The following is a 25,833-nucleotide window of genomic DNA, read 5'->3' on the forward strand; positions in this document are numbered from 1 at the left end:
TTGTAGCATTCTTGGACCAACTGCCCTATAAAAGTGAATAACCATGTGTGACAATCTGCGTGCTATTAATATAGGCTTATTTGCAAGGACACCCCTTCAACTATTACCGTTTGTCAACTTCACCCCCTCAACTATAAAACTCAACAGCTTCACCCCCTCAACTATTAAAACTCAACAACTTCACCCCTTGGTCAAAATTCCGTTAAAAAATTGGACGGAGACGAGTGAAAGGACCATTATACCCTTCTTATGTTAAAAATGGGTTTCGATAGTTCATTACCTCTTCGACCCACTCCTTTCTCTCACTCTCACTCCTTCTCTCTCTCACTCCTCTCCTCAGTCGAGAAGCAGCATGAGAACTCGAGAACCAGCAGCATGAGAGAACCCACATGAATCCTTTCGTTTCAGAGAACCCACGGTTTGTGAACAACATCAGTCATCTCTTGGTCATCTGCTTTGAAAACCCTGAAGTGTGGACGACGAACAACGTCCGTTTCTGCGATGTCCACCATGTAAGTCGCATTTTGAACCCTAAACCTTTGATCTAAGTGGTTAAATGTTTTATGTGTTATTTCTCAGAAATTTTGGGTTTTGAACTGAAACCTTAATTTTTTGAATTAAAATTTAGGGTTTCTGTATGTATTTGTTAATTTTCAGTACGATTTGGAACCCTAAACCTTTGATCGAAGTTGTTAAATGGTTTACGTGGTTTTTGTCAAAAATTTTGGGTTTTGAACCGAAACCCTAAATTTTGGAATTAAAAATTGGGGATTTTGTATAAATTTGCTATTTTCCTGTACGATTTTGAGACCTCCTTTCTTCGGAGTTGTTAAATGGTTTACGTCGTTTTTCTCAAAAAATTTGGGTTTTGAACCGAAACCCTAAATTTCCGAATTAAAAATTGGGGATTCTGTGTGTATTTGTTCTTTTTCAGTACGATTCTGTATATATACTGTATATTGTGAACCCTAAATTAAGGAACTAATCCTGGCATAGACATAGAGTTCCTAGACTCAAAACTCAACCAAAAGAAAATAGAAAAAAACCCACCAACAGTCCCAAAACAATCTCTGATAAAAAACCTTCGTATGAATCCTCTATGAAGCAGCAGTGGCTAAGTTTTGATGAGAAGCCTTCACCCTCCTCCAAGAGCTAAGGCATGAACGAATGTCCCTTAAGATTGACTAATTTTTGTAAACTGGAGGAGGAATCCCTACAGAGATTTTGAAACACCCTACCATTCCTTTCCCTCCACAGCCAATACATAGTTGCAACTAGGGATAACTTGAAAATAGTGTGAACCATGGAACTGGCACCTCTGTGTTGCCTGGTCCAGCTCAACAGTCCAGAAAACTCCATAGGACCAGTAGTCAGACCAACAATATAGAAGACCTGACTTGCTGAGCATAAGGACAAGAAAAAAAGAGATGAGAAATCCCTTAAACTGGGACTTTTGCACACTTTGACTAAGCCAAGAAAATTGTGAGATTCTGTATAACTTTGTGAATCTTTTGAAACATAAGTTTGGTGCTTCCTTCTTGTATTTTTGGATATGGTTGTGCTCTTTTGGATATTGTTCTGCTCTCATTTTATACCTTGTTTTTGAGTGACACAATTGCATTATTAGCTGCTTATGTATAGTAATTTAGTTTGAATGAATCCTAAATTAGGTGGTCCTATTGATAATCTAACTTATTTGTTGCAGAGAAAACAATCTTGACTTCAGGTGTACTTTGGAAATTCATGTTGGTGGTAAACTTGTAAGGGGGGCCCAGGTTGAATACTTGGGTGGGTTTGTTGCACAAAGTAAGGTAGATCCAGACTTCTTCTCATTTTATGACTTCATGTCTGTAATTAAGGAGACAGGATATTCACAAGCAGATAACATTAGTGTGTTTTATAGACTTCCCAACACTGACATGAACAATGGTTTAGTTGCATTGACTTCTCATGATGAAATGCTTAACATGTTTGCAACACATTCTCCTGGTATGAAGTATTTCTCTATTGATATGTATGTTGACTGTCCTAATGTGGTTGATTCAGAGGATGAGGAGGTGATAGGTAACATTGTAGACCAAGGTTGCTTAACTGAGTTGGGATTTGACTTACAAGTTGAGGAAGGACATGGAGGTGTTGACTTAGGAATAGAGGGAGGACAAGAAATTGTTGACTTAGAAGTGGAAGGTGTAGTCCAAGGTGTGGATGCAAATGAAACTGATCATATGGAGTTCCAAATGGATGATGATGATGGCTCAGACATTGAGTGGTTGCCCTATGATGATAGCTCAACTTCCACTGGGTCTTTTAGTGGGGTAGAAGAGTCTTCTGATGAGGAGGAAGAGGACAATATTCCGTTGGTAGGTTTAGGTAAAAACTTGGGTCAAAACATAGGTGATGAAGAAGATGACCTTAGTTCTGACAGTGATGATAACAACTTGGTTGATGATGCGATTGATGAGGATGGGAAACCTATTTTTCCAGAGTTCAAAAAGCACTTAATGAAGAAGCCTGAATTAATAGAAGGGATGAAGTTCCCTAATGTGCAGGTGTTTAGGAAACTGTTGAGAGAATATCATATAAAGGAGGGGTATACGTTTAAATTTTTGAAGAATGAGTCTAAGAGGGTCACAGTGAAGTGTACACATGATTGTGGCTTTAGACTTCATGCCTCTCCCATGTACGAAGAGAGATCCTTCCAAATAAAAAAGATAAATCAAGAACATTCATGTACTAGGAAGTACACTAATAATAATGCAACCTCGTCTTGGCTTTCTGAAAAGTACTTGGCCAAAGTTAGTGATGCCCCAGAGACTAAGGTCAGTTCAATGAAGAAAACAGTTAGGAGAGAATGGTTGTTAAATGTTTCAGAAAACAAGATCTATAGAGCAAAGAGAAAGGCTCTTGAACTGATTCAAGGAGATCATAGAGTTCAGTATGTGAGGTTGTGAGACTACTGTGAAATGGTAAGAATACAGAATCCACATAGTACTGCTAAGTTGAAGGTGGATAGGCCCTTGCCTGATCAACGACCAGTGTTTAAAAGGATGTTCATAAGCTATGCTGCACAACTGAGGGGATTTTTAGCAGGTTGTCGACCAATAATTGGGTTAGATGCCTGTTTTTTGAAAGGGCCATTTGGTGGTCAATTGATGCATGCAACTGCCAAAGATGCCAACAATCAGATGTTTCCTTTGGCATTTGCTGTTGTGGAGGCTGAAACAAAAGAAAGTTGGACTTGGTTCTTGGAGAATCTGATGGACATGATATGCAATCCAGAGGAAAGGGGTTGGTGCTTCATATCTGACAGGCAGAAGGTATGCCTAACTGTTTTTTTACTTAATCACTGCTTTTGTTTACTTCATTACATGTTGCTTATATTTAACTACAATTTTTTGTTTCCCTTAGGGATTGACACAAACATTTGCACAGTTGTACCCAACTGTGGAACATAGATACTGCATTAGGCACATGTACTCTAATTTTAGTAAAGTGTACAAGGGTAAGGAGTGGAAAGACCTCATGTGGAGGGCTGCATCGGTGTACACAATTTCTAAATTTGACCAAGCTATGGAGGCCATTAAATCAATTGATGAGGAAGCATATGAGTATTTGATGAGTGAACAACCCTCAACATGGGCTAGGTGCATGTATGGAACAAGGTCTAAATGCAATCGAATGGACAATAACACAAGTGAAGCATTCAATAGAGCAATCAAAGATGCAAGGGACCAACCAATACTGACCATGGCTGAAAGTATTAGAAGGTACCTAATGACAAGGTTGCAAACAAGAAATCAATTGTACCAAGGCTGGAAGGGTAATGTATGTCCAAGAATTAGAAGAAGGGTTGAGAAAGCATGCAAGTTAATGGGGGAATGTGAGGTGATTTACAGTGGTGGCAGAATATTCGAAGTACTTACTGTACTTAGGACCCATGTTGTGGACATAGGAGAGAGAACATGCACATGTAGGAAGTGGGATGTCAGTGGGATACCATGTTCACATGGTATGGCTGCAATAATAGAAGATAAAAGTGACCCATTGGACTATGTTGATGAGTGCTTCCATATAAGTACATTTGCCAAGATATACAACTTCATCATCAAACCAATTCCTGACCAAACAATGTGGGTTCATACAGAATTTGATCCTATAGGTCCTCCCCCTTTAAGAAAGAAGAGTGGTAGACCCAAGAAGAATAGAAGGAAAGGGCTTGATGAACCAAAGAAACCCAATGGAGGTGTTAGGAAGTATTACACAACTCTCAAGTGTAGCATATGCAAGCAGCCGGGACATAATGCCAGAACATGCCTTCAAAAGGCTAACAGCACTACAGTTGACCAAGTAAGGAAAATTCAATTTTTTTACCATATTCCTTTATTATTTTTTAAGGCATATTTGAAATGTTACTTAAATTTGATGTACAGGAATGTCAAGTGGCAATGGAAACAGCAATGGTTGGAGGACATGAAATTGAAGTGGCAGAGGAAACAAGAGCCAATAGTGGGAGAGGTAGTGGTAGAGGAAGGAGAGGAAGAGGAAGGAAGACTGGTAAAGGAGGAAGAGGAGGTAAGAGTGCTAGAGGAGAGAAGACTGGTACAGGAAGTGGTGCAATGGTGGTTGGAGGCACAGGAAGAGGTGGTGATCCTTCATCAAAGTATGGCACTATTGCCCCAAGGGGAAGAGGAAGAGGAAGAGGTGGAACCACTGCTCCACTTCCTGGAATTGTGATTAGAGAAACAAATCCTAACACTAGGGTGGATATTGGTACAAACAAAGGTGTAAACTGTGAGAAGGGTAAACAGCCCATAGTTTGTAGAGGTAAAGCACCAATAACAAGGATTGGAGGTGCTCCAAGGGTGGGTTTGCCAACACCACAGGTAATACACTAACCTCATGCCCATACTTTACAATTTAGTCCATACAATAAGCTAAGTTATGCATGGTGTTAATGTAGGGATGGAGAAGATCCACAAGGATGGGGAATGCCATATTTTGGACTCAACCACAAACTTCATCTGCAGCATCATGTGGCAGTGGTGGTGGAAGTGGTAGTACCGCAATGCCAAGCACTCAACCATCAAGTTCAACCCCAAGTACCCAAAAATCAGCCACTTGAATCTGCTTTAGGAAATGGATTAGGATAAGTCCTTTGGTGTAGGATAAGTCTTTTGGAAACAATGTGTAATGTTTACACACAGTTGGAACAATGTGTAATCCATTAACTAGAATCCACATATTTCTTTTATGGGTTGGAACTACTGAATGAAATGAATGCAATGTAACCTTTTGAATTCAATGAATGAATGAATGAAATGTAACCTTTTGGTACCTCTATTGGTGTTGTTCTTCTATTAGTACTTTCAAACTGGTGTTGTTGTTCTGTTAGTCCAGCTGCTACTGTTGTCTTGGTACATAAAAAATGTGTTATGCTATTGCTATTGTTGTCCAGTTTTATGGTGGTCTGTTATTGATCTTGTTGTTGCTGTCATGGGATACCTGTTATGACTGTTATGGCTACCTGTTCTGTTGTTTTTCTGCTGTTATAGCAGCCCTGTCCTGCTGCTGTTCCGCTGGTAGTGATGGACTGGACTGCTCTATTATGGACTGGCTGTCTGTTCTACCTCTGTTCTGCTCTGTTATACCAGGAATGGACTGCTGTTCTGTTGATTGTAGGTACTGATTGCAGCTCCATTTTGCTCTGATTATGTTTTATTGCAATGCTTCTAGTACTTGTGTTAGTTTTGTATGTGTAATAAGTAATGAAAAGGGGAGATGCAGCCTCTAAGAGTGAGCTGCCCCATTCTGCTCTGGTTATGTTTTCTTTGTTGCCCTTAATCTGAAAGCTTTCTTTTCCCAAATGTAGTGGAACTTGGTAGTTGAAGTTTGTGTTTTGTGCTAGGTGGTGTATTTCAGTGGAATGGGTTTGAGGTTTAATTGCTGCTGCTTCTTCTTCTGTTCATTCATTTCCTTCTTCTGTTTTCTTTGTTGCCCTTGCTTGGGCTATGTCTCTGGTATTCAAGTCTGGACTCTACATAGTTTTCATATATGAACATCTGCATTTAAAAGCCATGAAATACCATAGTGGAACATGCATGCTTTTCATTCATAGTTAAGGCAAATACAAATATTGGTTGTTAGGGGTATTATGATTCACACTTGACATAAGCACACAAATCACACACACAATGACTACCACTACTATGATGTTCCTAAAATAACTTGGTCCTATCTCTTTAGTCTTCATTGCTCCAATCTGTCCATTTAGGGCTTCGATAGTTGTTGTAAGGTTGACATTCATTTCAGTCAAGTCTGCCAATTTGACAACCAGTGCATCATTTTCTTCTTCCACCATTTGTCTTCCTCTTTCCAACCTCTCAATTATCATTTTGAACTCTTCAACTTCTTTCTCTAGTTCTTCCTTTTTCGCTTGCATGATCTTGGCATATTCCAATCCTCTAGGGCACGTTTCAGGATCTATCCAGACAAAGAAATTGCATCCATTTTCTTTCTGAAATTAAAACATAAACATATTGCATTATCTTATAGTTCAACATAAACATAATTTACTAAAAGTTGAACATAAACATAAACATAACGTACTAACAGTTACATTATTTGGCGTACTCCAAAATTCAACAAATTACCTTGTACTTCCTACACCCAAGGAACCTTCTTCCTGGATTTTTCACAGTTAGTGACGTTTGCATCACAACCCTCCAACCACATCTGCATCTTTCATCTCCATCGTACTGAGATAGGTTGGTGGTGTAGCTACTAGAGCTGCTCATGGCCAATCTGGGTTTGAGTGGGTTTTCAAATCAGTGGGTTTTTTGGGTTTGTGGTTTGAGAGTTTGGTTTGAAATTTGGAGTTAGATGGGAGTTAGATGGGGAGGGCAGAAGAGTGGGGGGAGAGATATATATGACTGAGATGAGAAATTTCAAAAGATATATAAGTGTACATTTCGGATTTCTCACTGGACACACCAAACACAGCATATGCTCCAAAGAAACATGAGTAATTTCAAAATCTGACTTTTAGAGAGAGAGAGAGAGACGATGGGTGAGAGAGAGAGATGAGATCAGTAGAGATTAGAGAGAGAGAGAGAGAGAGAGAGAGAGATAGAGCAGTAGAGACATACCTGCTTTGGTGGGTGAGAGAGATGTGAGAGATAGAGAGGTGAGAGACCAGAGGACGGGATGAGAGAGAGTATGATTTGGGTTTTTTGGTGTATGTGTAAAACAGAGAGAGAGAGAGAAAGGTTATAAATACCCAAAACTATTTTCCCGCCAAAAGGGCAGGGCATTTTTGGCCACCATTCTGTTTTTCCATCCATTTTAACCTTTAAACTTAACATTTCTTAGCAAAACTGGACGGAAGGGGTGAAGTTGTTGAGTTTTAATAGTTGAGGGGGTGAAGCTGTTGAGTTTTATAGTTGAGGGGGTGAAGTTGACAAACGGTGATAGTTGAAGGAGTGTCCTTGCAAATAAGCCATTAATATACAAAGTTTTGTTTCGATTTTAATTGAGTTTCTAAATTAGCAATTAAACAGCGAGGTTGGTCCTCCGAATGATTCGATTCATTTAGCCGAATACAGAGAGATAAAAAATCGATCATGTCCCGCGTGCGCATAAGTGTAAACTAGAGGCTGGGGCACACGCGATGCGTGTGCAAATCGAATTTTGACAGAATTGTCAAAATTTGATCAAACAATAAACGGGAAGTTCAAACAAATTTTGTTAAAATTCAACTTGTACACGCATTGCGCGTGCCTCGGCCTCTAATACATATCTATACATTACCATACTAACACCGCCGCCTCTGCTGTTTTTTCAAGATCTAATATACTCTTCTATCAGATTTCATTATTGAGTTTGTAAATTTGCCCAATATTGAGTTATACTTTGGCAATTGACTTTAGTCTTTTTAAAAGTAAGTAATGGTGTAAATCGTGTGTATTTTAAATTTGAAACCACACCAAATTGAATCAAACCGATTTTTTTTTTTTGTTCCACGTTCTTGGTCAAAGGGAGGAGGACTCTATTTTATCCAAAAAAAAAAAAGGAACCTAACTGAACATAGTACAAAAACCGAACCAAATCAAACTGAACTAAATTTTTTGGCCCTACGTTCTGTTCTCTGTATGTTATCAAAAACAAAGCTAAATCTGAGAGATATAACCATGAAACCCAAGCCCCTTCTCTTCTCCCTTGCACTGACGGACCGGTAGCCATCGCAACATCTACCCCTGATCTCTCTCCATCCCCTCTCAATTGTGTGTGCCCAATCTCTAGTACATATAGACTCCCAAACCTTGATTCTAATCTCCACCGTTTCTCACATACTATCATCAAAAAAAATCAAAAGACAAGATCCCTTAAAGAAACCTTTTGTTTCAAAAAGATCAATGGAGTATCGTCCGCTGTATATAACGGTGGTCTCGGCCGAGAACATGAAAGATGTGAACCTGATCTCCAAAATGGACGTGTACATCATTGTCTCGATCGCCGACGCCCTTTCAATTGAGATAAAGCAAATTTAATGACTAGCAAGTTTCTCGCATAAACTTTCCTGGAGAAGAAAACTCATCATTTCTCGTGATGTAATAGTCAAATTGAATAATACAAATTGTGATAGAATTGTAAAGCAACACAACTCAAGCCAAACTAATGATAAGTGAAATCGAATCAATCAAAAAGACTAGTCAAATGAAGGATATAAACTTTTTTTAGGGGTAAAGAAATCAAAAGTTTTATCAGATAAAAACAGACACAAAGAACAAGACAGGTCAGGATTTATAAAAGTACATTAACTAGGGAAGGAAAACAAAAAAATGAAGGTGGATAATAGTCCTTCTCTAAAGAAAAACATTTTCGTTTTCTTATCGTCAGCCTCTAAAGAAACCTGGGCGACAAGGACATCGGCGAGGTCACCATGCCCATGAATGAACTCCTTGACTACGCCGACGGTGGTGCCGAGCGCAACGTGGCATCTGTCCACGACTTTTCTCTGGCGCTGACACAGAGAGAGAGAGAGGAGGAGAAGGAGGAGGAGGAGGAAGAGGCTGTGCTCCAGATTTATTTTTGGTCTAGGGTTTCTCTCTATATGACAGCTTATACAAGAGCGTATTTTTTTTTTGGTTTAATTTCTTTTTAAAAGAAGTGGACTTAAGGCCTTACTGAACTATATTAGTGGACTAGATGGGTTACAAATATTAGAAGTAGACTAACTGGATTACAAGTTTTCTATAGTGAACCCTAGACGAATATTTTATTAATTGAACAGAAACCAATCAACTGCGAATATTTTTTTTTTCTTTTATCACCACTTCGAATAAGTATGAAAGCAACGAAAAATTTATAAGCGTAGAAATGTCAACTGGTTGAAGTGGAACCGTCGAAGGTCAAGCCCACATACGTTGAATTTTCTTAAACGTTATTGAATTTGTTGACCATTTCTTTTTGGAGAATTTTCTTACGGAGATTTCCGTAAAAATAGGTTTACGGGGCCTAATCGCATGCGTCCAAAAGTATTTTTGGACTATCTAAATTGAAAATCAATTTTAACCGGTCAAAATTGAAAAATAATCTCAATCATTAATTGTGGAAATGGATTGTTGCGATTGCACGATTCCGCAAAAACTTGTTCACAGTTCTGCCGTAAATAAGTTTCTCACTTCTTTTTGACCGTGTGCTGGCACTAATTCCCTTTGCCTGATCAAAAAAGTCCAAGTCTTCTGTGAAGACTTTCTTGTGGCCCATGTCTTAATTAGTTTAATTAATTTTGTGCTATAAAAGGTCATGAACCCTAGATCCCCTTCCCTAATTATACCAAGAAAAATGGCTCTGAAAATGTATTTTGTACTTTGGAAAGTCATTTTGATCTTTACCCTTGTTTTTGCTTTGGAGGTGGCTGCAAGGGAACTGCTCGAGACTTCAAATTCCCATGTCCCTCGTAAGTTTGCTTCTCCTTTAGCTTCTCATTTGTTGGAGAGATATTCTTACCAAATACTTCCTCCGTCTCATTTTAAATGTTCCTTACAAAAAATATCGTGCATTTTTAAATCCCCAAAAAATATTTTTTTAAATCCCCGAAAAATATTTTTTTGTGTATTTTTTTTTTGTATTTTTACACCCAATTAAAAATGTGACAGAGGGAGTACATAATAAGGTTTTTTTTTATAAAACAAAATGCTAAATAAGTAGCAAAATACACTTTTAAATCTAATTTTTACAATATCTGCTCGAGATACTCTTATTTGTCATTCACTTGATCTGAAAACAATTCCCAGGGATGAAGGGCTCGAGCTCCGTCATGGGCGTTTGTAGTTCAGAACTATGGACAGCCTTTGAACCATCTGTGAAATAACTTACTAACTACCCCTAATCCCCGTTGATCCGCTTGAAAAAAAAAAAAAAAACTCGATCTTATTACTTTTGAATAGAAATTTTTAACATTTACATATATACTATAATTTCATAACTTCAACCGAATTCATGACATTAATTTATGTGTTATGAGTTTTTGTCTCGAGGTCATGAATTTTCATAGAGTTAATATGAATTTCTATGCAAATTTATTATTAATTTTTGTACGTATGCTTTAAAAGAAAAGGTCACTGAGTTTATCTAAAGCTTAAAGGCTTTTTTTTTTTTTTTGCCCCTAAAGATTGCCATTGTTAACATGTCATTTGTCTTGTTTCAACAGATAGATGCCTATGAAGCTCGCGAAGAGACAGGATGATCCCTGGGGCCACCACATATAGGAATATCAGGGATTTCTTTTCAGAATATTAATCCTTGATTTTCGTGATATCAAAATAAATCATTCAGAACAAGAGACTCCTTATCGATCCGGACAAATTAATGTTTAGGTTCGAGTCTCGTATATTTGTAAGCCTTTTTTCCTTTGTCAATTTTAAATTTTTTTATTTTTTTTGTAGCAATAGACTGAAGTTGATTAAACAGTCAAATTGTAGGGAAGTTGAATGAAAAAAAATCAATAACTCAGTGATAGACTGAAGATATTCCATGCATCAAATTGTAGAGCATCTCTATAAATAAATAAATATATATATATATAGAGTTAGGTTCCGGTGAGGGATCCCTCATTTTATTAAAATGCGGGACTCCCCTCCCCGATTGAATTTCGATGATCCGAGCCGCTCAAAGTGATCAGAACGTGATTTTAAGGGTCCCTGTGAGAAATCAGCAAAAAAAATGACCGGAAAGGGCTTCATCCGAGCAGTTTTCATTGAACTGATCAGATATCAATAACTCAGTGATCTAATTCTTTTTAAGATGAATGATAAATTTAAATTTGAAAATTTCCTTCTTAATAAATTCAATTTGACCATGAGGTTTTCATTTTTTGATCAACTTGAATTTTGGTATAGATGTGGTACTTGTCAAAATTTACAATATCAACAATTCAAATGTAATTTTTAGTACATGGGATGAATTGGTTAGATTAAGGAAGAAGATGAATCAAGGGAGAAGATGAGGATACGTATATCGAACTTTTGATGCGCGTCCATCACACACTTGACATTATTATAGACGAAATTGGATGTCATGTGCACACTTCACAAACTGCACAGGGGTGTTATTGCACACTTTCAAACATACGGGATGTATCCGCACATGACTCAAACCATAAGAGGTCAAAGTGGACTTTACCTTATTTTTAACACTATAAATAACAAAACACAGAACAGGAGTAACTCATCAAAACTGATTGTTCTTGTATTTCCTCCTTTTTAGGATGGTGTGTAATATGGTACCTTACCCTGTGACTTGGATTCGCTAGTTTCATATTATTTCCGTTTGACAAAAAAAAAAAACCATGAATCACCAACCAATGGGCTTGTAGCCCAGGCCAGTTGATCCTAGCTCTTCCTTATGGGAAACCAGGGTTCGAGTCCCGCTATGGATGGTTTGTGGATTCAAGGCTATGGATAGCCTCTGTGGACTAATTGACTAACTTTCCCAACTAACCTTCGCTGATGTATACTATATTGGCAAAAAACATGAATCACCATAATCGTCAATCAGTCCGGGGTGGACGCAAGGGCGTGGCTAGAGTGTCCGGTCCCTGCACAACTCCATTTTTTCTCATCATTAACCATACCAATAGTTTTTCAAGTTAGGTTTAATTGTTCTTTAAGCCGGATTGGTCTCTGAAGTTCTTCTGGTGAACACGAACCATAAAACATTCTTACATAGGTGCATGTAAAAAAAAAAAAAAAACCTCTAAAATTTCAAGTTAACAATCATTTACTTTTCGGCGTAAACAAACGTACACCTCCTCCGCCCCAATATTAAACAGCAGTGACATAGATATAAACATCTACTATCTTTTTTTGTATTTTTTGGGGGTGTCATATGTAACGAAATACCTAAAAGGAAGTCATACGATCGATGCTTTTTCGTTAGGCCATTTTGAATTATTCAAAATAGCCTAACAAATAATAGTATTTCGTCACACATCGTCCAAAAGAATCACAGGACAGATGTTTTTGGAAAAACATCATTTTATTGAATTTTGATTGAAATTACTATTAACAAGAAAAACGGCATGCGCAGTAATTGCCAGGTACAGGAGGTAGATGTGATTGACATTCACATTCCTGAACGTGCAATGGGGGACGATTGTAGCGATCTTTGCACGACTGGTTCCCTTTGGACCCGCATTTGGTACCCTCTGGTAATCCGAAGTTAAATTTGCACCGCCTCCCTGAAATTCATTTCATCATTATTGAAAAGAATTAACTATACAAGGTTAATTACATTGAGATCGATATTGAATTTGAGAAAGGTGAACCTGATCAGTATGCCATAATGTCCATAAGGGGTCCTCGTTTTACACAGTCTGTTTTCTATGAGGGGGTCCTCATTTTAGTTAAAATACGGATCTCTCCATTTCTTCTATTTACCGATCGAATGTTGATGATTCAAGCCGCTCAATGTGATCAAAACGTGATTTTAAGTATACTTGCGAGAAATCAGCAAAAACAAATCCAAACAGTTTTTTATTGAACAGTTCAGTAAAAATTTGCTCAAATCAATCCCTTCCCGGTCTTTTTCTTTTGCCTATTTCTCACGGATACCCTTAAAATCATGTTCTGAATACATTGAAAGGCTTGGATCATCAAAATTCGATCAGGAAAGGGGGGTCCGCATTTTAAGAGATTCTCATTTGAAACTTTCTGCATACATACATACATCTACACGAGAAACTTTTATGTATTCCTGGTATACAACGGGGGTTGGTATCCCCTCCGGGGAGTTTCTAATTTTCCAGTCATTTTCCGATCACATTTGGATGATCCCGTTCATTATGTAGAGTTCAGCAAGAACCTTAATCATACCGAAAATCGTGTTCATCGGACTTTAGTAAATACATGATTGGCACATGTGAAAATTGAAGAAAATCAAAATTGGGTCCAAAAAAGACATTGAATCAAAACCCAGTTTTAGTGGGTTTATTTTTATCTTCTTATTCAAAAAAACTAAAACTGGGATATTGAATATGACATACTTCCTATATTATATCATACAAATGTACGTGATTACACGAACGCTATATTCGGATATTGAATTCTAAGAAAAGGAAAACTAAACCAAACCAAACCAAACCGAGCCTTAAGTCCCAATTACTTGGGGTTGGCTACATGAATCATTTTCCTCCATTGAGCTCTGTCAAGAGCCATTTGTTCACACAAACCTACTATACTCATATTGAAAGAAAAGGAAAACTCAAACAAGGAAATTTGGTAGATGCGTTTTGGAGTTGTCTGTTATGTGGTGTGTTTTGATTACCTACAAAAATGGGCCTATTTCGGCCTAATGAGTCAAATGGCCTTTTTTTTTTTGTTCTTGTTTATTTTATTTTTTTTACATTTTTTAGTTTTTCGTCGATTTTTTTGTGAATTATTGCTTTGTCATGATGGAAGGAATCTAAAAAGTTAGAAACTTATGATCGAAATCTATATTTTTTTTTAAATAAAGACAAAAAATTGGCTTATTTTAGTTATCTTATTCAGAAAATTTTGGGTTTCAATCGTAAATTTTTACTTATTAGCTAGATTCCTCTTGTCATGACATAAGCAATAATCCAAAAGAAATCGACGAAAAACTAACAAATGTGAAAAAAATTTAACAAGGACAAAAAAATAAGCCATTTGGCTAGCTTATTAGCCCAAAATTGGTTGGGTACATGCAAAAATACCACGAACGACAATACTTGTTTTTGTTAATTATACTGCTGTTTTGGATATATCGTTTTTGTATTCTTAGTTTGAAACTTTGTATCCTTACGGCCCAATTGAATGTGCAATGAGTTTGGGAGTATTATTTATGGAGGTGGATAAGATAGTAGTAGAAGTTATTATAGAGGACAGATTCACATTAATGTGATTTTTATGGGAGGTGAATTAAAAAGTACTCCCTCCGTCCCAAAATGTTAAAACATTTTTGGGACTGTGTGCCATTTTAGATTGCTTATATCTTTCGATTTATAAACTCTTATGTAATTTTGAAAACTTTGTTTAATAGAATTATTTAAAATCCATCAAACAATATCTATATTGCATATTTTTTAACATTCACATTAAAAGATATAGGGAATTTAAAATGGCACGCTATCCCAGAAATGTCTTAACATTTTGGGACAGAGAAATTAGTTGGTTTGGTTTCAATGAAGGATTAAATAGTACTTGGTTAATTTGGATGAGGGATAAAATGGAGAATAAGGTTATTAATAATTCACTTTAATCATCACCTAATAATATGAATTAAAGACACAACATCCAATTTTAAAAACTCTATAGTCTGGGTAGTTTTTGTCGATTATATTTAGAGTAGAAGGGATTAAAATATTTTCCCTTATTTACTTCAAAATATAAAAGATTTGCTTTGAAATTAAAAAAAAAAATTATTAGCCTCTATCGATTATGAGTATTTTCCCAACGCTCCGGAAGTATTGCAATACCAATATAAACCATGTCGAGAGACATAAATGCATGTGAAATGAGACCAAACAACGTATGGTATGGGTTTTGTAGAAGAGGCCCAGAACAAAACCCTAAATAAACATAATAAGACCGAAAGTTGAAATGGTAAAACTGACCTTTTAATGGCTTTTCTTGAGCAAGCATAGGGTGATGTCGCCGCTGCGACGCAGACGAGTAACCTGTACCATATTTTACAGCAAATGGGTGTCATAGTGAGAAGAGATGCGAGAGTGTCAAGCGGTCAAAATTAATGGCCGTCATGGAAGTACCAATAATTTTCCCTTTTTTTGCAAAAGGTGAATTTCAGATGGACAGGACAGTACCAGTTTAAGACTATATACTGGTTGTGATCAGTACTATGAGAAAGGGATTGGATTCGAAGGAAAGGAAATTTATTTATGGGGTTTGGATATTGCATGTACTAATTTCCAATGGGAGATATATATTAGCCAAACTTATAAATAGCACTGAACAATTGTTCGTGCATACGTAGCATGGAATGCCTCCCCTATTTCGAGCGAAAGAGTTCGATAAGTCGCCTCAGTTCAAGATAAAACCATGACAATTTTAAACTCGATGACCGAAGCCGGTAGCATCTCAGAAAGGCGAATCATCTGAAGGAACATGTACAGCGAAGGAGGGTTTAAAGGGACACCACATACGCTGTCGGTTTCACTAGTTCATTGATAAAGTAGACGGCTATCAATTTTCAAGTAATTAAAAAGTAAGGGTTTCAGAATATCGATCATACCTTGATCAGGTCGTAGAGCTTGACCTTGAGAAAGTGCAAGTGAGCTCAAAAGAAGAGTTAAAGAAAGGATGGAGAGGGCTTCCAATTTCCTCATTAGATCTTTCCTCTCAATTTTGTTGCCAATCTTTCAGTCTCCTATGAAGGTAATGGTATATGCTTTGTTGATCTAGGAGCCATAGACTCTATTTATGGAGTGCTTATAAAATAATGATATAGAAAACAATAAGTGTTGGGCGGATCCAACGATGCGGCAGGGCACTCTCTGTAGTGTCTACAGGGCAGATTCGGATCGTCCATCTCAACAATAAATAGTTCAGATATATTTGTTAATTATTACCGATAGTAATTAACTTTGACCGGTAATAGTTTACAAACACATCTAAACAATTCATTGCCGAGATTGACGGTCCGGATCTGTCCTGTTAGGTGCACAATAGAGGAGGGCACTGCAGAATTTCCAATTCTATGTGTGGGCAAGGCATAATTAAAATACCATTGGATGGCCCATTATTGAACAAAAATCGAACTGGTAGAAGCTAGCATAAAATTAATAGAAGTCTTCTTCAGGCTGTTAATGGGGCCTTTTCTGAGGGGAAGATGACAGGGTGGCCTTCGAGGGCTTCCAAAAATTTACACAAAAGAATTAACAGGGTCCCTTTCGTTAGTTATAAAGTCAAAATATATTTCATAATATACAAATTAGTTCGTGAATGCATTGCCCATTATATATTGAACTGGTACAAGCGTAAAATAAAAGTCTAATGCTTAAAGGGTGAACCATCGTAATCATTAAAACTTTTTTTTTTGTCAACATGGTACGAAATTTCATTCATAACAAAGATCATATAAAGCAGTACATTAAAGAAAACAATTATCGTTCCAAAGAAGATCCAGTAACCAATCAAAAGGTCTAGCTTCCCAAATACGAATACTAGAATCTCACAAATTCGAAGTTGCTAAAGCGTACGCAACTACCTTCGCCAACCTAGAAATAAAAAGAAAATCACAAATCCTAACCGATCGAAGCGAATATCTTCGATGACAGCTTCCACTTCCGTAGGGCAAGAGCCGCAAGACCACGCCTATGATAAGTCAAACCAATCATTAAAACCTTGTTGCCTGTCTTTTTCTCTATTTTTTTTATGTCGATTCAAAATGATTTGATATAAACAAGTGATCTTCAGTCTGTACGTTGCCTTAGTTTCATCAAACAAAAAAAATTGAGTAAAAATTCTAATGCTCTCTCCATTCCTCCACTTAAATCTATACCAAATTGAATCATTATTCAATATTACTCAAATCAAGAGTGGCTTAAATAGTTTTCAAAGTTAATAAAATAATTTTGTATTTTTTTAGAATTAATTAAGTTATGATCCTAAAAATATTAACCTGGATAAAGACGTACACCAGCGAAACCGATAGTTATTCATAGCCTTAACCAATTACCGTCTGTCTCGGCAATAAACGGCTCTCAATCATTAGTTGCCGAGATGAGATCTGAGCCGTCGGATGCACGATCCGACGGCTCGTAGGTACACAGCATGTTCGGTGTTTTGCAACTCACTACACAGCACCAATCCGAAGTCCGTTATTCATAGCCTTAACCAATTACTGCTTCCCCCACAAGGCTCCTGATCAGGTTTTACTCCGTCCTAGAATGGGATTGTCCACTCCCTTGGATAAGGATTAATTTTTTTGAACGGCGAAAAAGGGATATTATATAAATAAAGAAGAACAAATAAGAGAGCATGCTAATCAAGCTCTAAAGATTGATAAGAAATCAATCCGAACTACGCCCAACGGGGCCACCCCCAAAAGGACCCAACGAAATAGCACCAAAACCACAGGAATACACCCCAAACATCCACAAACAAAAACACCCCCACCTCCCACTCAAGACAAGACACCTCCCCACCCAAAAACTAAGACACACCCCACCAAGCCCCAACTCGAAAAGCAAGCTAAAGAAAACCAACCTGCAGCTTCAAAGGCGGCAACTACCAAAAACTCAGTGAATTAGAAGACTAGGCCTGTCCTGCCACTATGTCAGCTCTGTCCAGGTCTTCAGCTACCAAATCTGCAAATTTGCTTATGACTTCATCCTCTTCACCATCGTACCCCAACCCCATGATCTTATTGCAGGTCCAAATTGCTTGAGCTTCGTCCAAAATTATTCTATTTCTATTGATAACTCCATCTGAAGAGATAGATGCAGAGAGAGCTAGAGCTGCAACGGCAGATCTATAAACCGCACACTTTGGTTTGTTATTCCTACTCTTGTTATTGAAAGAGTTGCCCCTTGTAAATCCCAGAATATCATCAATTGTCTTCCTCTTCTTCTTTCCTTTTACTCCATTAATGGCAGCTTTGATTGGAGCAGGAAAAGGATCATTTTCAGTTCGGCATGCTTCAATATGTTGTTCAGGAATATTTTCATCCTCATCATTTTCCCCTCTTAAAACTTCAGCAAATACTGGATTTTCCTTAACTGAATCCTCCACCCAACTGTCTTGATTATCAGCCAAATTACTAAGGCTTGCTCTTGGAATCTGAATGCACTTATTCAGCCTTACAAAAGTTAAAGGGTCCAAATTAATATTGAGAGTTGTGTTATTTGCTGCCATCTCTCGCATACTATCCATGACCCTTCCACTTCCCCAAGCTGATGTCTCAACCCTCGAAGAAGAATTAGCTGCCTTATCAATACATCCTTGCATGTTTACATTAATAAGTTGTAAGGCACCCTCTTCTGTCCCAATAGCCTTTTCAGCTTCCATATTTGTTTCTGCCATCTCCTCAACAATTTCCATTTCATTTTCCAACTCAGCTTTGTCTACATCGAAGTCGAGCGATTCATCATCCCCCGGATCTGTCTCAACTACGATCTCATTCTCCTCTTTATCGTTCCCTTTCTTGATCTTAATCGAAGTAAACACACGCTTTTCCCAAGAAGTTTCTGCCATGGGATCTTCAATGACTTTGACCGGGAAGATCACACCATTGATCTTAATATGCACAACCTCATTAATGCAATCAAGATAATCCGTTATGATAAACATACGCCCTTTATCGAAAGCAATGAATTTCTCCGTTAGCTCATCAAGCTTAATCACATCACCCCATAGCTTTCCAATTTCAATAAAGGTAGAAGAGCACCAAGCATTAAGAGGAACACCATAACAAGAGATCCATACACACCTTGAAGGAGGGATCTTTTGATTATCCCATGCATGAACAGAAGAGAACCACTTTGCTAACACCTTCGATTCGTCTTTGAGAAATTCGTTCAACGATTCAAGAGAATCGAAAGAAATTAAAACATTGAGCCCACCCATATGACGAATCTGAGCATCCCAAATACCATTGCTAATGAAAAGATCTTGAAGCGTATTCACATAACAAAAATTAATCAATTTACCCACTGCGCTCTTTTGCAACCAATCCAATCCCACTTCCTTAGCTTCCACCAATTTCAGCCTACCACTAGAGCCCTCTTTAAGAATATTAGCATAGGAAGAACTATTAGAAACTCTTTGAATGCTCTGAAACTCAATGGGTTTAGGATGCAACCTATGATGAGAAGGGGCCGAAATAAATTTCTTAACCCCATCAAAATACTTCTGAGAGGCAATAGGTTTATCTTTCGAATACTTTGCAAATTGCACGACAATAGCAAAATTTCTAATCACAACTCCATCAAGATCCTCAATCGCATTTATGGCCTCCTCCCTTCTCTTAAATCTAACGAAACCAAATTTAGTGTTGAAAGAAGAGCTCCTCTTACTCGGCATAAAGATATCCTCCACACGCCCAAATGGAGTGAATAGTTGGCGAAGCCACCCAACATCCATTGATTTGGGGAGATTATCGACATACACGGTAAATAAACCAGCCATCTCTGAACCCAGGGAGATTAAAAATGTGGGCTAAAGCATCCAAAGAGCAGCCGAACAGAAAACTAATGAAACTAAACTAGCAACAGCAGTCTCAAAGCTTGAACACAGAGGAACCCACACAAAACCAAGAATACTGCAGCAGAGCCAGATTCGAAAACAGCCAGAAAATTACCTTATGCGAAGACATGGCAGGCGCAAACTGGAGCCGGAAGTATCTCATCTGAGAATCCGTAGACGAAGACTTGGATTGGATCCGCAACTGCTCGAATCGCCGGTGAACCCAAGGAGGACCAAGATCATCAACCCAGATCAGCGATCAACTACCTTCAAACGGATGAACAACACCAACTGATTGAGAGAATCCGCTGCAGCAACAGATCGATGCGCAGAGACCGGCGCCCGGCGACGGTAGCGAGAGCACAACCAGAGAACTACACCTGATTGAAAGAACCCACAGCAGCAACAGATCGAAAGTCAGAGTACCGACTAAGGCCAGAGAAACCGTAGGAAGAAGACCGAAACCGCCGAGGGATGGGAAGGACAGGCGATCCGACGGAAAGAAGGGAAAAGAGTGGATTGGAGAAGGCCAGCCGGCGGCGGCCGGTGGAAGAAGGGTTTGGGGGCTAGGGTTTCATAATATTCAAAATCGCTGTAGTTATGCAGCGAATGCCTATCACAATGTTGTTGTTTCTAGCAACAAGCTTGAGAGGTTGCTTAGCATGAAAAAAGTTGGATAAGGATTAATTATTGACACATTCTAATCCCACCGTATTAATTATTATCAAAATCAACTAACTGGGGAGTTGGCAGGTGATAGAATTAATCAATTAATACAATTGGGTTTGTTTGAATGGGATTGTGGGACGGTGTTGTGCGCATGCTAACCATCCGCCTCGGCAATCAATGGTCCGAATTGTTCGGTATTGTGCGTAATCTCAACTGTCTCGGCAATCCTAACCATTGATTGCTGTGACGAACGGTCCGGATGCGCACAGCGCCATCCCCAAGTATGTTTGAATGTTAGGATGAGAACATAGCTCATTAGTTTGATTAGGATGGATACATAATATTATACTCCAATATGGGTACTCGAGACTAGGACCTCTATTTAAGCAACTCAATTTTTAATTACTTGAGTATACTAGGAGATACTAAATTAATTATGTGACAAATAATATGTCAAATGGAATCCATCTTGCCATCCGAAAAATACATCCAGAGAAATGGATTTGAGGGCTGGCATTTTGCAAAATCAAATTCAGATTCAGATTCGTCCACCACTCGCAAACCAAAAATTGGATCTGACAAGCTATCTGACCCGATATTCAACAAAAAAGTCTAGAAACAAAATCTTGAAATACAACTTCAAACACAACTTCAGAATCTTCCATTATAAATTTATATGTATTGCTATAAGGAAAGTGCATATTTGGATATAATGCATTGAAATCTATACATACGAAAGGGTTTCTTGGGTTTCTGCAAAACACCATGTAGAAGCTAGAAAAAGAGAGGAGAGATTGAGGGTTGGAATTCACCTAATGACTACTCTATTCCATTACTCTTTTAAGTTGTATGCTTTGGATCTCATCAGTATATAGTAGCATAAAAAACAATCACGTGCATCGCACGTGCTCTTTTACTAGTCAAGTCTAAATAGGCGAGCAACAAACTCAAGGTTCCAGAATGCGAAAATCAATATACCATGGTAAGGGTGAGCAAAATATCCGTCAAACCGCGAATCCAATCCAAGCCGGAAGGTTTGGTTTGGGTTTTTAGTAATATGGTTTGGTTATGGTTTAAAAAAATTAGAAACCGCGTTATATGGTTTGGTTTATGGATTCACATTTACGGTTATGGTTTCAAACCGATCCGAACCATATAATACATACATACATATATGTATAAATTAATTATGATTCACCCAATAAATATGGGAGCTTTTAGTCAACTACTTAATTTATTGATCCCATTAAATCCACTGCAATATTTAATTTTTCTTCACTGCCAAGATAAAGATATGAACCTTGATGTAGAGTGATATCACAAGTTGATTTCTACCATGCTGCTACTATTGCCCTTTTGCTACCTCATTTCAATTCAATAGTTTTAGAAATTATTTTTGGTCTTTTATTTGGTTAAACTATCTTAAGATACTTAGTAGGTGGTATTCTTAGTTGGTTCAGTTTAGTAACTTATCAGCATTTTATTTTCTTAGTTTAAGACTTGAGGTAATTTTTGGAATCTTACCCTTAATTAGTTTGTTGATATTAGTGTGTTTTAATAATTTGAATGGAATTGGTTTAAATATATGTATTTTTTTAATTTATCTTCATAATGTTAAGTACTTTAAATATTTTTTGAAGACAATAACATAGTTCAAAGCAAACCGTGGTTTAAAACCGAAACCGAACCGTATTTAAATCACTTGGATTGGTTTGGTTTTATGTCTTTTGTGTGTTGGTTTGGTTCTCCCAATTCATAATCCGGAAGTATTGGTTTGGTTCTTGGTTTAGTATGAAACCGAACCAATCCGGACCATGCTCACCCCTATACCATGGTGTTGAAAATGGCCTTGAATCTTGATCTCCTTACTATGGTCATCCAATTGTCATCCAGAGAAAAGAGAGCAAGTATTAGCTGCTGCTACTATATACTACGAGCAGTGGTTTAAGCAACATACACAGAAGCCGAAATTCAGGGCACGCTTAGATGGCTAAATGCATGTGTTTCGATGATAAAGATAAAATTCCACAAACACTAGGAAATCTAATAACTGAACTATTGCACTATAGTTTATTAAACAACCCACAATGCTGAAACCAGAAAAATCCAATCGTAAATCACACATTTAAAAAGACCTTTCCAACTTACTAGAGATGAGCAGATGGTGATGTACTGCATAAAGTACGCAACCACTACAAAATGACACATAATGCAATCCGATGTTGAGCTTCAAATTCCATTTCTCTCACGGTAAAAGAACTCACACTTGTCGGGTTTGAAATTACAAGAATTCGATTCCCCAGAGTTGAACCATGAGAAGCAAAACCACAGGGCAACTACATCCATAACATGTCTGGCATTGATACCCATATCCCATCTACTTCGCAAGATCCAATGTTTCATTATACAACTTCAATAGCTCCGGGGCTTCTTCCATCTTATAGCTCAAAACCTTCTTCCGGAACTGCTTTTCAGAAAAATTTAGCCATGTACTCAAGCTGATACCATTAGTCTTGATTAAACCTTGCAACAACAAAGCTTTATAAACTGCACTCCTCGGAACAATCCTCTTCTCCAAGATTAGTTGTATAATTTTTGGTCTTCTTGCAACCAACGAAGATTCCCAACCCATTTTTTTAACAAGAAAATCCATCACGCGGTTGATCTTATCCTGTGATGCAATCATACAATTTGGATGCTTCTTAAAAGCAACAAGAATCTCGTCCTGGGTCCAACCCCACTTCTTGTAAACCTCAACCTTCTTCTCCCATGTAGATTTACTCATCCCTGTTAACACACGAATGGCTGACATAAACTCCATTTGCGAAGGATTAAAACCCATCCTTTTAACTTCATCCACACAAATCCTAAACCGATTGCTGCCTACAGCAAATGCTCTAGGTCGTCTCATCAACAAAAGCCCAATATTGGCATTGGGAACACCTACTTCTCGCAGAATTTCAATATTTGGTATAACATGACTTTGATAATCAAAAAAACAAAACCAAGCACAATGTCACAATGTCTAATAAAAGCAAGCGCTTTCTCTTCAGATTGAAGAAAATTACCATAGAAATTAAGGAATAATTGAGTTTTCCAAGCTGCGTTTCAAGATGAATTGTGACATAGACGTTAATCTGGCAATATCTGTGATCGAAAGGCCCTTAGATTTGAGAAACTCATGCTTGGGCAAAAGGGACTTTTGGGGATCACGTATTATCACAGGAGGGTACTTTCTAATGGCACTGGAGATCTGGGTTTGGGTGAATCCATGGTTCCTGAAGAATGCCAAGACTGAGTCAGGCTTATCTGGAGTCTCAAATTTGACATACTTAGATGCTGAGAGAGCTTTTTCTGGAGACAACCCACACTAGTTTATGAGGTATGTGACCGTGAACGAGTGCTGATTTGAAGATTTATCCATGGGTTTGAGGGATGTGGAAAAAGGGTGGGTTAGATGATGGCAATAGAAAACATAGGTTGGAGAAGCTTTAGCAGCAGATATTCCATGGCGTGATTTGCAGAAAAACTTCAACATTTGATGAGATTTCAGTATGTCACGCGGAGGGGAGGAACTAAAACTTACCTTCACTACAGAGGAGATTTCCCCAAGCTTGGAACCTTGTAACCCTCTTTCCTTCATGAACCGCAAACCCTCTCTGTGGGCTAGTGAAGCTCGAACCATTTCATATGTAGCAAAGATTTCCACCTAAATTGCGCACTCAAGAATTTTGGGCAACAGAGAAGGAACTCACCTGTTTTCAAGAAGAGACATTCAAAAAATTGGGGGTTTATCCCGATAACCCTCTTTCTTCCAGGAAACCCTAAAACCCTGGATTGGAAGTTGCTGTAGTGCGGCAGCCACACTAGTTGATCCGACCGTCCATCTCGATATAAAGGGCTTGGATTTAATCCGAGCTCCTCCAAATCTGAGCCGTCCATTGTTTAGATGAAAATCCTAGCCGTTCTGCCGAGATGGACGGCTAGATCGGCGCACGGGGTGCACTACAGCACCCAAAACCCTCTCTTTGACCAAAACTAAACCACCTTTACCGAAGGTTTTTGCAAAGTATTTTTTTTTTCCCGACGATAGATAGAATGCTAAAGGGCTTTGTTCATGAGTATATCATCCATGAGGACTCGAACTTAGGACCCTTTCACTTAATAGAAAGAGTGAGGAACCAATCACACTAGGCGGTGTTCCTTTTGTGAGATGAAAACACTCGATTTGTGATTCGAAGCGCGTTTGAGCGCAGCCATTTTTTTTGCAATTTTTGTGCACTCAGTGGACTTAATGGACTAGCTGGATCATTCTCTATCTTAAGACAAAAATTGAGATGGCTCATAACCAAATTGGCTGGGTGGAATGATGGGCATTGTGTTTTCATGAAATATTGAGCAAATAATTCCGCTTCATAAGAATTGAACTATGGGTCCGTTTGATTGTTTGAATTTCGGAGATGGTAAGGTTGCATTTGCAAAGAAGTAATGAAGCACATTCATTGACATTTGATTGTTTAATTTTGGAGATGGTATCTAGGTACCATTTGCAAACAAGTGATGAAGCGCATTAATTGACATTTGAGTATACAATTGGAAAACTTCTGGTTGATGTAGTATGGAAAACAGGTGAATTTGCTATGAGAAGAAATGGGCTTTTGAGTGGCAGTGCTGATGGTGAAGGGAGCAATATCGGGTCCAACGGAAGGAACTCTGGCAAAGTGTTTGGTACTACCTTGTCAAGGTAAGATTCACCACTTTGTCCAGAAATGCTTTCATGATATTCTTCCTGTTAAAGATGCGCTAGTCAGGAGACATCTTGCGAATGATGTGTTGTGCCCTCTGTGCAAGGAGGATAGAGAATCAGTTGTTCATATGTTTGTTAGATGTCCCATTGCACAAGTGGTGTGGAGGTTGTCCCCGTTGGGGGTTGAACATGTCAACTGTCTTAAGGGAGGATATTATGTCTTGGTGGGGTAATATGCTGGAAAGATGGTAAAACATGAAAGAGAGAATAAAGAGGTTTGGGCTGTTGCAGGTTCAATTATATGGAAAATCTGGAAGTGCAGAAACGATTAGGTTTTCAATGGCAAATCGTGCTGCCCGGACATGGCGTGTACGCAAGCAATTTTAGAAGCAAGTGAATTTCTAGCAGCTAACGAGCCTGTGCGAAGCAAGCCAGGCACATGTGGGTGGTAATCTGCATGGGTGGGAAAAGCCAGCTTTTGGGTGGGTGAAGCTGAATTTTGATTGGGGGTCTTGACAGCCATATCAAAGTGAGTGGATTGCATGGGGATTGTGGCTAGGGAGCATGATGGAAGGTTTAGAGTTAGAGCGGCAAGGGCTGTTCATCTTGGGTATGTGATGAGCCCTCTGGCTCTTGAGGCAATATTGGCGGCAAGGGAGTGCTTGGTTATCACTAAGGAGATTGGGCACACATTGA

The 25,833-nt window shown here is 38.3% G+C and overlaps 4 protein-coding genes across 6 annotated transcripts in view; 1 reads left to right on the forward strand and 3 right to left on the reverse strand.

Moving 5' to 3' along the window:
- LOC131318111 (MDIS1-interacting receptor like kinase 2-like) overlaps positions 1-24,252 on the reverse strand; it is a 78,848-nt gene extending 54,596 nt beyond the window's left edge. For 2 of the 3 annotated variants that reach the window (XM_058347931.1, XM_058347930.1), the window contains exon 1: positions 22,584-22,707. The gene's annotated coding sequence lies outside the window, so the exon portion shown is untranslated. Of the gene's footprint in view, positions 1-22,583; positions 22,708-23,976 lie in introns of those variants that run through there. The other variant, XM_058347932.1, reaches the window with a different exon arrangement.
- On the forward strand, positions 2,964-5,686 carry LOC131317054 (uncharacterized). Its single transcript, XM_058346634.1, has 5 exons — positions 2,964-3,317; positions 3,409-4,347; positions 4,431-4,883; positions 4,961-5,099; positions 5,553-5,686. Exons 1-5 carry the CDS (start codon positions 2,964-2,966, stop codon positions 5,684-5,686), a joined length of 2,019 nt encoding a protein of 672 aa, XP_058202617.1.
- Positions 6,105-6,935, reverse strand: LOC131318117 (uncharacterized protein At4g04775-like). The gene is made up of 2 exons (XM_058347944.1): positions 6,651-6,935; positions 6,105-6,514 (listed from the first exon to the last, which is right to left on the reverse strand). The coding sequence occupies exons 1-2, from the start codon at positions 6,792-6,794 to the stop codon at positions 6,116-6,118; spliced, it is 543 nt and encodes a 180-aa protein (XP_058203927.1). The 5' UTR covers positions 6,795-6,935; the 3' UTR covers positions 6,105-6,115.
- On the reverse strand, positions 22,768-24,332 carry LOC131317056 (uncharacterized). The gene is made up of 4 exons (XM_058346635.1): positions 24,195-24,332; positions 23,866-24,099; positions 23,522-23,760; positions 22,768-23,371 (listed from the first exon to the last, which is right to left on the reverse strand). Exons 1-4 carry the CDS (start codon positions 24,330-24,332, stop codon positions 22,768-22,770), a joined length of 1,215 nt encoding a protein of 404 aa, XP_058202618.1.
- Between the last annotated feature and the right edge of the window lie 1,501 nt (positions 24,333-25,833).

This window comes from Rhododendron vialii, chromosome 2a, assembly GCF_030253575.1.
Source record: "Rhododendron vialii isolate Sample 1 chromosome 2a, ASM3025357v1".
In the NCBI taxonomy this organism is placed as follows: Eukaryota; Viridiplantae; Streptophyta; class Magnoliopsida; order Ericales; family Ericaceae; genus Rhododendron; species Rhododendron vialii.